Source organism: Electrona antarctica (genome assembly GCF_951216825.1).
Source record: "Electrona antarctica genome assembly, chromosome: 12".
In the NCBI taxonomy this organism is placed as follows: Eukaryota; Metazoa; Chordata; class Actinopteri; order Myctophiformes; family Myctophidae; genus Electrona; species Electrona antarctica.
The window spans coordinates 23,028,307-23,040,806 of NC_136793.1; the positions used below are offsets into that span (position 1 = coordinate 23,028,307).

General features: G+C 43.0%; 1 protein-coding gene across 1 annotated transcript in view; it reads left to right on the plus strand.

Annotated features, from left to right (window-relative positions):
- spef2 (sperm flagellar 2) overlaps window positions 1-12,500 on the plus strand; it is a gene marked incomplete at its 3' end in the record, with an annotated part of 32,670 nt that overhangs the window by 13,040 nt on the left and 7,130 nt on the right. Inside the window, exons 16-28 of the mRNA XM_079516916.1 lie at window positions 789-1,045; window positions 1,472-1,694; window positions 2,038-2,201; window positions 2,557-2,649; window positions 2,882-3,000; window positions 3,429-3,556; window positions 4,037-4,175; window positions 5,826-5,963; window positions 6,408-6,550; window positions 7,571-7,639; window positions 9,932-10,016; window positions 10,601-10,663; window positions 11,920-12,064. Of these exons, the coding sequence (XP_079373042.1) occupies window positions 789-1,045; window positions 1,472-1,694; window positions 2,038-2,201; window positions 2,557-2,649; window positions 2,882-3,000; window positions 3,429-3,556; window positions 4,037-4,175; window positions 5,826-5,963; window positions 6,408-6,550; window positions 7,571-7,639; window positions 9,932-10,016; window positions 10,601-10,663; window positions 11,920-12,064 (1,766 nt within the window). The remainder of the gene's footprint in view (window positions 1-788; window positions 1,046-1,471; window positions 1,695-2,037; window positions 2,202-2,556; window positions 2,650-2,881; window positions 3,001-3,428; window positions 3,557-4,036; window positions 4,176-5,825; window positions 5,964-6,407; window positions 6,551-7,570; window positions 7,640-9,931; window positions 10,017-10,600; window positions 10,664-11,919; window positions 12,065-12,500) is intronic.

Here is a 12,500-nt window from a genome sequence, read left to right on the forward strand (position 1 = left end):
AAGGCTCTCCATACATTACAACATGCATCCTTTCCATGAACCCCCAGTTGAAATTGTTGTTCAAGGAGTTTTATATATTAATACAAATTTTAGTGATTCCATACCGTACAGATACAGAACACATTTCGTTACCTAGGTCATGATATCTGCAGTCACTGCTCAAATGACCTTGCTTTTGTATTCTGCTGCATTGTTTCTCAGTTCCCCCACTAAGAAGGTTCTGTTCCCCCACTAAGAAGGTTCTGTTCCCCCACTAAGAAGGTTCTGTTCCCCCACTAAGACGGTTCTGTAGCACACTGGTCCAGTCAGATCCCAGTTATTGTTGTTTCCCAGTAGGCGTCACACAACCTTAATTGTATAATATTGCAGACTGTACTCTTATATTACAGCACATTAATACTGTGTAATGTATTTAGATAGAAGAAATATTCTTAATAAATAACAAATATTAATTAATTAATTCCATTTAAAATTCCAACATGGTAAATAATCGTGTGTTATATGGAAGTGTGGATTTGGTAAGTAGAAATAAAACAAGGAGGTACCTTGTTGAATTGTGTCATTAGGGAAGTGGATTGTCCATCATTCATGTCTAATCATTTGTCCATATCATTGAACCCTGTGTTCAATGATGAGCTACATCTGAATGAATGAATTAATAGTTTATTTCGATCTTTTTCAGTGAGACATTACAAAAAAAAATATTTTAACATGATCAGGCAGAAGCTTATAGCTCATTAATGCCTTATTAATCTGGCTGACTAAAATATCAGTTCTCTGTCTACCAGGCAGGTCCCAGCTCATTCAGGCTGGATTTTGGACGGGTTCCCAGTGGACATCAGCCAGGCCCGCCTGCTGGAGAGTGCCCTGGGCGGGTCAGCAGACATCACGGATGGAGCTGTAAAGAAGAGGAGAGGCAGGACCAACCTGGCCATTGTACCTGGTGAACCTAAAGAGCCCCCACCCCCATGCCCAGTGCTGGACCTGGCTCTGCTTTTGGATGTTTCTGATACCTGCGTCCTCCACCGTGCTGCCAAACACGCTGGTAATTGATCTCTTAGAGGCCAGCTATGCATATTTTTAAGCATGGGGGGACATGCCAAATGTGTATGTGTGTTTTTGCATGTGTTTGTACATTTATGAGCGTTGCACATATGGTACATGCACTGAGCAAGTTCAGTCAGAAAAGCTCAGTTGCTGTTGGCCGATCAGTGGTCAGTCACATACTCACTTCATAATAGAGAACTCTGTTTAAATGGGAAATTTTAATTACTCATTCCTTGCTTGCTGTTTACTGCCGGTCCATTATTGAATCCCCTATTGATAGATAGGGGACATGTACAGTATGTGCTCCCTCAGAGTACCTAAAATAAAGTGGATATGAACGTGTTGTCTTTTATGACAGTGGGTGCCACCGCGACAGTGGCAGAGCTGTCTTGACTGAAGTTTATTCTTTTGTACATCTGTGAAGGTGTTGAGGAGAGTGTGCCACGTGGCGGGCAGGACGGGTCTCCTCCAGACTCAAACCAGAATGCTGTAACTGCCACCACCCCTGTGACTGACCCTTCTGGTCCTGTTACTACGACTGCTGCTTCTGACACCAGTGCACACACTGATATTGACACTTCCAATGAGAGGGAAGGAGGGAAGGATCCCTCTGATGAGGGTCTGGGGAAAGGACAAGTACAACACAGGTAATTCATGGAGGGAGAGATATCTTCTGTCTTTCTATATGTATGTTGTAATAATATCATAGACCTTAAATTCAGTTGCCTTACCAGCACCATGGTAAGGATGAAACATAGATACAGGTAAATACAAAAAAAGGGTAAGAATATAATAGAAAAGAAAGTATAAGATGACTTAACATCTGGCCTGTCCTTCTGCGCCAGGGCTACTCAGGTGAGCACAATGTATGTGCTACCAATATGTGAAAATCGAGGTACCATTTGCATTCAATCACCAAGAAAAACACAATGGGTTCTCTATCTTCTCATCTCATCTTCTCTGTTATCTGGTTCCCTTTTGTTTGTGTAGGATCACTGCATTCCAGGACACCTGGTCCAAACTGGAGAAGTGGTTTGGCAGGAAGCAGAGAATTCTGGTCCGTCTGGAGGCAGACGTGGATGAGGTGGAGCTTTACAGAAGGATGGAGTCTGTTCTGCAGGAGACCATGAGGAAAACACAGAAACCTATCATAGGTAGGTACACATACTGTACATAAATAGTGGAGATAGACAGTCAGACTCATACATACTGTACCTACATACATACTGTATATTTGTATATAAAACTCGCTGTCTGCATGTTCAAAATGATTAAGGATACAGATTTTGTTGATTAAATAATAATCAAGAAATCTGTTTTAATGAGAGTATATTCTATCTAGCTCTGGAATACAGACATGTTCTGCTTCTGCTTCTGCTTCTGCTTCTGCTTCTGCTTCTGCTTCTGCTTCTGCTTCTGCTTCTGCTTCTGCTTCTGCTTCTGCTTCTGCTTCTGCTTCTGCTCCTCTCCTCTCCTCTCCTCTCCTCTCCTCTCTTCTCTTCGATCCAGCTCCATTTCTGGGCCTCACAGAATCATCTTCCAGCCTCCTGCAGGATCCATCCCTAACTATCAAGTCTGGCTCAAAGTCCAGTTCACCCAGAGGTTAGATCATTATCACTTGTGTGCTTTTACTAAACACTGATAAATGTAATTATAGAGAATGAGAGTCTACATTCCAGTGCAGTATATATATCACTATATTTCGTCTAGATATGCATGCAATATTTGTTTGTTGTTCAAACAGAATCATTTTATAATTACAGTAATCATTCTTTCAAGAGTCTGTTCAAGAGAGATGTCATCATGTAATCAGTCTTTCTCCCCTCTTAACCAGGTTCCAAAAGGACATCTATCTGCTCTGACTCTCATGAAGCTCCCAGAAGCCCATCTGAATGTGGCCCTCCCGGGCCAGGCTCGGCTAACTGGGTCTACGTGGATGAGCCCCTGCCTCCGGTAGGCTGAAAATATACTTCATGTTCATGTGCTGGAGATAATGCAATGATTACTGTTATGGAGTTTTTAACTACATAACAGTAGATCGAGTGGTTTAGGTGACCACCAGGAGGCCTTCTAACCCATTTAGCGTGTGCGTGCGTGTATTCATTAACGGTTTCTCTGAGCATCATGACATTTTTACATTGTTGGTCACAATTATGCTTTGATTAGAAGCTGTCCCCATTGGAACTATATTTTGTGTCATTTGTACTTCTGAGAGTACCGTATACAAATTGTACACTCTGAGTTAAATTAACAATGAGAACTTTACAGTGCATATCCTTTCATCATCACCTCACCACCTTTTTATTGCCTCATCTTGTCTCCTCTCTCTTCCCAACCCCCCTCCCTCCTTCCCCCTGTTTCTCCTCCCCGCCCGTCTTCAGGAGATGGCAGAGTACCTGTCTCCTTACTGGGACACAGTGTGTGAGTCATACGTGAGCAACATCAAGGCCGCCATGCACCAACTGCGCTCTGAGCACATCCTTATCATCCACCACCTGTTCAACATCAGGTTGGGTGTTTGTTCCACATATGAGATACTCTATACCACTGGTTCACATTTGTGGGTCGCCGATGCATTGTTATGGGTCCCTTCATAAATTAGATGTTTAAATAGTGGTGAAAATAGCCAATATACAATCTCACAACACGGCGCAATGCGTTGTGAGCTTGTAGATCTGTTATTTTTACTAGTTTGGGTAATTATTTTCCTTTGGGTTTGGGAATGTCTACACTCTACAGCCTGCTTCCATTATACTCTTGATTCAACTAGCTATACAGTTTGCCTCTTCCTGAATGCCTTTTAACTAGATTCATGGGAATCTAGTTATATCTAGAAATAAATAAATAATACATGGCTTTGGGATATTGGAGGGATTCTTGTAACTTGGCCTGATAGGACATTGTTGTGTCATTCAAATGATTGAGTCCATGTGAAACATTGTCTCCGTAGAGAGGAATATAAACATTATGTGAAACATTGTCTCCGTAGAGAGGAATATAAACATTACCTTGGGCGTCCTGACCTGAAGCAGGAGTTTGTATCTCACTGGCAGAAGGACTACAACAGTGTCCCTGATGACATGAGAGACGACCACGACACCAAGGCAGAGCTGCATCAGAGGCTAGACGTAAGTACAACAGTGTCCCTGATGACATGAGAGACGACCATGACACCAAGGCAGAGCTGCATCAGAGGCTAGACGTAAGAATCACTTACAATTGGGGCGTACCATTATAGCTTCATTCTATAGAGCGTCGCAGTCCCGCCCCCTACCAGGGCCCAGGAAATGATTCTCCGTTCATTTTCCTCATAGACTTTTCAGAAAGTATTTATTTAAAGACGGTTACGCCGTGGACAAAGCCAACTCTTGTCGTGACAAATCATGACAATAAACACAATGTTTTGGGCCAAACAAAGAAGTAGAAAGTAGAAAAAAACGGCAGGTTTTTTGTTGTTTTTCTTCTTTGTAATTGTTTGTTTGGTCCAAAATATTGTGTTTATTGTCATGATTTGTCACGACTGGAGTTGGCTTTGTCCGCGGCGTAACCGTCTTTAAATACTTTTTGAAATGTCTATGGGAAAAATGCATTGGGATTCATTTCCTGGGCCTGGCGTCGTCATGACAGGAGGCGGGACTGCGACGCTCTATAGCTAAGTAATATAAGGAGGAGACTCGGGATACAGGCAAGGTACACAGCAAGAAGTTTTATTGTTGCTGAGGAGCCACATATATTGCTTCAGGTAGTGTGACAGGATGGTTCTCCGATGTGGCTGTCCTTAGTTGACCGGACTGAGATTATATAGCCCTGATACACCACAGACCGCCCCTATAGAATATACAGTATGCGTGCGTGTATCCCTCTTCCATAGGCTTCATATGTATACGTGTGTGTGTTGGCGACTTGGCGCAGAACTGGACAAAGGGCTTTGTCCATTCTTTGGTCATGTGTGTATGTTCAAGCATACGTGTATGTGCGTGCATGTGTACGGGCACATTTGGTGCAAATGTGCACATTGTTTGCTGTCTGGAATTAAATTAATTGTATAAATGACTAGGTTGAAACCAGCCATAACCAGTTTCAACCAGTATAGCAGTGTGCAATGATAACGGATCAATACAATAGGCCCTATTGCAGTGTGTGACACATATGGATATTTGTGCATCAGACATACAATATAAAACATCTGATATATAAATACATACAAGATATACCCTGATATAAATGTCCTATACCATATACAGTACATCTGATGCCTGGCATTGAGTTCCCGGTTCGACTTCCGGGCCAGGTGGACCATTTACTGCATGTCACTCCGCTACTCTCTCTCTACTGTACTATGAATTAAGGCAGAAAAGCTTGAAAAATATAACTACAATTTATTTTATTTTATTTGCAAACATACAGCAGAGAACACAAACGTCTAGACACAATAAATTGAACAGACTGGGCTTAAGAATGAAGAATATAATATAATGAAATGTATTTATTCCATATTGAACCATATTCATGCATTTGTTTATAATATCATACTAGTATTACACTACTTCCAGACTTTGTCAATGTCAAACACTAATAGATTCATGCCGGTAGCTTAGCTGGTACGGGAACTAATGTGAGGGGAGAGGAGGAGGGTTAAAAGCCTCAATTCCACAGGAACACACCCCACAGCGCATGAATTACACTTACACACTGTGTGTGTGTGTGTGTGTGTGTGTGTGTGTGTGTGTGTGTGTGTGTGTGTGTGTGTGTGTGTGTGTGTGTGTGTGTGTGTATAGGACCTGCTTGAGCGCCTATGGGACATCTGTGACAAGCGTCAGGAGAAGACAGACCAGGAGAAGGATGCTCTCAGGGGAGACGGCTGGTTGGACGACCACACCGCCATTCTCATCAATCACTACTCCTCACTCATGCAGGTCTGTCTGTCTGTCTGTCTGTCTGTCTGTCTGTCTGTCTGCCTGCCTGCCTGCCTGCCTGCCTGTCTGTCTGCCTGCCTGCCTGCCTGCCTGTCTGTCTGTCTGTCTGTCTGTCTGTCTGTCTGTCTGTCTGTCTGTCTGTCTGTCTGTCTGTCTGTCTGTCTGTCTGTCTGTCTGTCTGCCTGCCTGCCTGCCTGCCTGCCTGCCTGCCTGCCTGCCTGCCTGCCTGCCTGCCTGCCTGCCTGTCTGTCTGTCTGTCTGTCTGTCTGTCTGTCTGTCTGTCTGTCTGTCTGTCTGTCTGCCTGGCCTGCCTGCCTGCCTGCCTGCCTGCCTGTCTGTCTGTCTGTCTGTCTGTCTGTCTGTCTGTCTGTCTGTCTGTCTGTCTGTCTGTCTGTCTGTCTCACATCTATCTCATAATGTCTTGACTGTGGACTCTGCGTACAGACGGAGGTGGACCGCTTCCAGGACACACTGGGCATTCTCAGGGACTACTATCTGGCCATGTACAGACAGGCTCTGACTGAAGTACCCTCACAATTCAGCTGCCTCCCCCTGCTGGACACTCAGGAGTCACCACAGGAGGAGAGGTAAGGAACAGAACAGCAACAGTTGAGGGCAAATGAACTTTCACTTTTCACAAAATGCAAGTCTATGCATTTGATGTATAAGTTTGTGTTTTTTGCCTTGCCTACTGTAAATCAGTTTAATTTGTAAGTCGCTCTATATGAGTGTCTGCGAAATGCATACATTTTAATTGCAATACATTTGCAAGTTGTCAGAGCTAATTATTCTTCGTGTCCGGCCATTCTCTATATCACATCCTTCCAGTGGTCGGCGCAGCTAGGCCTCATCTCCTGCTCATTGTGGAGCATAGTTATATCTCATGATCTCACCGTACACACATGCATCAGAGCATGTTCATTTCCATTTTTTCATGGATGCCTTGCAGCGTCCTTCGCCGACGGTTCGTTACTATATATTTACCCAGGGTAACTGGACTAAGCATCAGATACTTGTTTAATGCCTTGCTCAAGGGCACTTCAGCGGTGGTAATTTTAACGTGCCGGTCCGGGGATACGAACTGGCGACCTTCCGGTATCAAGACCGCTCCGCAAACCGTTCAGCCACCGCTGCCGGTTCAAAGTTTCCCAGGCGGCCGAAGGTTGGTCATGGCCAGTCGCGCGGCATTCTTCTGGGGTGATGCCTCTCTCTGTCCATCAGGTTGTCTGGCTGCCCAAGCTGTTCCTGGTAACAGATGGTGTGGTCTCCAGTTCTGCAGTGGCATCGTGCACTGCATCGACCTGAGCCGTTTCTGGGGGGCAAAGTGTTTGTGAAGTGAGCACCGGTTGTCATGGGCCTGCTTTGTGCGCTCGGCTTTGACGGTGACTGCTCTGCGGATGTCAGGGGTGCACCCAGTCACTATCCTGCATGTCTTGTTGAGGATAGGGTCTTGTTTGCGTGCGTGGCTTGATTTATATCATGCTGGGCAGGCATATTCATTTCATATTGAGATATTCCTGAGATGAGATGATGCATGCGTGCATCATGTTGTATTGTACTGTGTTTTCACTGATTATGTATCTGTCAAATGAACTTTCTCCCTCCAGCACAGGGCGAGTTACCAACAGTGCCTCTGGTCAAAGAGACGCTGATGAGGAAAAGAGGAAAACTAAAGTGTAAGAGACATTGGGCCTCATGCGCCAACCGTTCTTAAGAAGTTCTTAAGAGGAAATGTGTTCTTAGACCCACTTAGGAAGTTTTTAAGAAGGTTTTGGGATCCCTCAATCTTTTCTTACCTGTGATTTGTTCGTAGGTAAGAACAGAATCTACGCACACTGTGGGGCACTCTTAGGGTGCCTTTTTCGTTCTTAAGTGCAATCTGAAAACATAAAGGGAAAACAGCGCCATCTGCATGATGCTCAAAGTTTGGTCTGAGGACCTCAAGGGGTCCTTGAGGAAGTTCCAGGCAGTCCACAGCAAAATATGGAATATTTTACCACTTTAATCCCATTTTATACTTTGAAAATAGCAAATATACAAGCTCACAAACGCGTCCCATTACTGTCCATTTTGAGCTTGTAGATCGGCTATTTTCAAAACATTTTGATAAATCTTCAAAACATTACCCTAGAAGAAAATATTTTCATATGGGGGTCTGCAGAATGCATGTCAATTTGGGGGTCCTTGACATGAAAATGTTTGAGAACCACTGGTGTAGAGTTCACAACCCAACCCAAACAAACGCACCATACCCACCACATAACACCCCCCCCCCCCCCCCCCCCCAGTTGACTATTGTGAGATAAATAATAAAATACATTCATGAATATTGAAAATATTAAAATATTGAAATATTGAAAATGTGAACATTTCTGTTCACTTCAGTACCTCCACAGTATTATTGATTTTTAATGTTTGGAGTCTGGTGTTCCACCATATTTAGACTTTAGTTTAGGTATTCTTGACTTCACTCAACTTTATTTCTATGTGTGAGGTCCTGTGAGCTGCAATCACACACAGGTGTGACTGCAGGCAAGGCCATGGAGTCATGCAAAACTACACCCACCTGGGTGAACACAGGTAGGAAAGTGAATTCCCAATGCCTTATATGGGATTGGTGGGGCGGTTCCCTATGGTAATTAGGATGCTAATTAGGATATGTGGGGCGTCTACCTATGATAATTTGAATGAACTGGCACACCCCTTCAAGTTACGAGGATTTGGATTCATCATCATAAGAACATGCTTACGAACAATTCGGCCTACTTAAGAACGTTTCATGAATCTGACTGGACTTCTCTTAGGAATTCACTTAGGAAGAAATGTAAGAGGAAAAGTTAGGAACTTATTGGCGCATGAGGCCCAATGGGCCTCATGCGCCAATAAGTTCCTAACTTATCTACTTATCTACTTATCATAGGTAGACGCCCCACATATCCTAATTAGCATCCTAATTACCATAGGGAACCGCCCCACCAATCCCATATAAGGCATTGGGAATTCACTTTCCTACCTGTGTTCACCCAGGTGGGTGTAGTTTTGCATGACTCCATGGCCTTGCCTGCAGCCACACCTGTGTGTGATTGCAGCTCACAGGACCTCACACATAGAAATAAAGTTGAGTGAAGTCAAGAATACCTAAACTAAAGTCTAAATATGGTGGAACACCAGACTCCAAACATTAAAAATCAATAATACTGTGGAGGTACTGAAGTGAACAGAAATTTTCACATTTTCAATATTTTCAATATTCATGAATGTATTTTATTATTTATCTCACAATAGTCAACTGGGGGGGAATGGGGGATGGTTATGTGGTGGGTATGGTGCGTTTGTTTGGGTTGGGTTGTGAACTCTAAACCAGTGGTTCTCAAACATTTTCATGTCAAGGACCCCCAAATTGACATGCATTCTGCAGACCCCCATATGAAAATATTTTCTGCTAGGGTAATGTTTTGAAGATTTATCAAAATGTTTTGAAAATAGCCGATCTACAAGCTCAAAATGGGCAGTAATGGGACGTGTTTGTGAGCTTGTAGATTGGCTATTTTCAAACTATAAAATGGGATTAAAGTTGTAAAATATTCCATATTTTGCTGTGGACTGCCTGGAACTTCCTCAAGGACCCCTTGAGGTCCTCAGACCAAACTTTGAGCATCATGCAGATGGCGCTGTTTTCCCTTTATGTTTTCAGATTGCACAGATTGCAAAAAGGCACCCTAAGAGTGCTCCACAGTGTGCGTAGATTCTGTTCTTACCTACGAACAAATCACAGCTAAGAAAAGATTGAGGGATCCCAAAACCTTCTTAAAAACTTCCTAAGTGGGTCTAAGAACAAATTTCCTCTTAAGAACTTCTCAAGAACGGTTGGCGCATGAGGCCCAATGGCCCCACAACACTTTTTATTCAATGCAGTCTGGTCTTGCCTGTCTTGTCTTTGTTCATTTGTTTGTCACTCTCTCCTCCAGAGTTCCCCTCATCGCCAGACGTCCTCCTTCTCCTGAAGTCAACACCAAGCAGAAAGGCTTGCAGCAGCCAGAGGTCGTTGACATGGTCAGTTCCAACTTGGGTTGGTTTGGTCAAAACATTTAAGTTCCTTCCCTTTAGTAGGCTGACATCCAAATGTTAAAAACAGGTGAACTTTAAGTTGTTATGCCGTTTTCAAAACTAGCGGATGAGGTCAAAAAGTTGTTTTGTGATCTTGTAGATGGGCTGTTTCTGCAATTTTTGGAAAATGTAAAAAATATAATAATAATAATGCGTAAGTGGTTAATTTAGGGAGCACAGCTGTAAACGTTTGTACAGGTCACACTTAAGGTAGGAAACATATTAAATACCAGTTTAGTCCAATGGTTATCAAACCCTCCAATCCAATATCAAACTCCCTTAAACCCCCCAACAGCACTCAGTGCCCAGTGCTTCCAGCGCCCATGTTATCTGAACTTTTTAGAGCTGCTGAAAATATGTTTTTAGAAATTTAAGATAATCACATGTATAAGTATATAGCCTGTAGATCTTCTATTTTTCCTATTTTGTAAAATAATAATAATAAATATTATTATTGTTAAATGGATTGAAAATGATTGAAAATGGTTAACGTTTGTTGTACCGTCTTCCTGCATGCTTTTCTTCTCCAGCCACCTGAGGAGAAACTGATCTCCAACATCTATCAGGCAGCGGTCACAGCCATCACTAACTTGGTAATGTGCGTGTGTGCGTGCGCGCGCATGAGAAAGAGAGCACTGGATAAGTGTGTGTGCCCTATAATGTGTGCCCTATAATGGAATATATGAATATCCGGGGCACAAGCCTCCTGGCCTGTTCCGGCAGCAGGCAGCCCCTCGCCTCGGGGCACAAGCCTCCCTAAAATGTCATATGGGACACCTCTGAGTTTAAACCTCTATCATAGGGTGTGTAGGATGGGTGACAAATTCCAAATGTACTTTGTCAATGAATTTAGCTTTCTCTCTCCATTCTGTCATAAACTATAGTAAAAACCAAACCAAAACAGGGCGGCGGTGGCTCAGGAGGTAGAGTGGCTGGATGGTAACTGCAAGGTTGCCAGTTCGAACCCGGGCTCCCCCAGAGTTGGTGTCGAAGTGTCCTTGCACTATATATTTCTAAAACTATGAAACATTTCAAAGATTCCATTTCAGGCAAACATGTCCACCATAAGATGAACCTAAATAGGTTTGAATGGGGTTTCTATAGGTGTAAGTATGTAGGACTAGTAGCATGCCAAAGTTTGTGCTATTGCCATTGAGAATGCATTGGGCGTTTAAGTTAAATAACTCAGAAACTACAAATCATTTCAAAGTAAAAAGTTCCAGCATGTGTCTCCACAGTAAGCTGAATTATAAAAAGTGTGAATGGAGTTTCTAGGTGAAAGTGCTTTTTTGACGTGCCAATATCTGCCATTGAGCCCCATTGTGAATTTCTCAAATTTGAAAGCACTATATTTCTAAAACTATGAAACATTTCAAAGATTTCTTTCCAGGCATCCACCGTAAGATGAACCTAAATAGGTTTGAATGGGGTTTCTAGGTGTAAGTATGTAGGACTAGTGGGTAGATCTTGTTAAGCTGGTCATTTTGAAAGTAGATCTCATGTCATAAATGTGTGGGCACCCCTGCTCTATGTTTCAAATACAATTTGAACAGAAATTATTTAAAACAGGTTGGCATTCTAAAATAATATCCATCACAGCATGCACGTGCTTGCACGCGTGCGTATACATATGCATGCACAAGCATATTAATGTTAAACTTACTGTATGTACTGTAGCATCCACATACAGTTTTTGATGCATCTTTAATGTCCTGCGTACTGAAATCTGCTTACATCTGTGTGTGTGTGTGTGTGTGTGTGTGTGTGTGTGTACTGTACTGTACTGTACTGTACTGTACTGTACTGTACTGTACTGTACTGTACTGTACTGTACTGTACTGTACTGTAGTTGTCAGTGGAGGCTGAGTGGGAGGTGAGAGAGGAGAACCAGGGTCAGGTGCAGCAGGAGAGGTTGGAGGAGAGGAAGAAGAAGGCGCCACGGACCTCTGAGTCTGCAGCCAAGAACAAGAAGAGGTCATCAGGGAAAAAGAAAGGTGACGCCTGTAGAGAGTAGTGGGGTGCATAAAATAATATAATAACATAGCTAAAAGCTTTATTTGTTTTGCACCTTTCATACACAGAATGCAGCTCAAGGCACAGTGGTGGTTGGTTTTATAATTTGAGTTTTGACTCTTGAGCTCTCCATGTCTTACTGAATTGTTTTCCTTTAGGTATATTTTGCTTTTCAAACATATTGATGGAGTCATGAAGTGGTGACAGTTTTCATTTAACTCAACAAAATAACTGGAAAACCGATGAGTAGGTTTTCACAAAGCGTGGCGGGAATAATCAGTATAGACTTCCCTGCAGAGATAGATGGTGCATTTTTGGTCTGAAAAGATCAAAGGTATCAAAGGCACGTCAAGGTCAAAATGATATAATCAGTCATGTCTGTGGAACGGAGGGACGTAGCCAAAGATGAGCAGACAC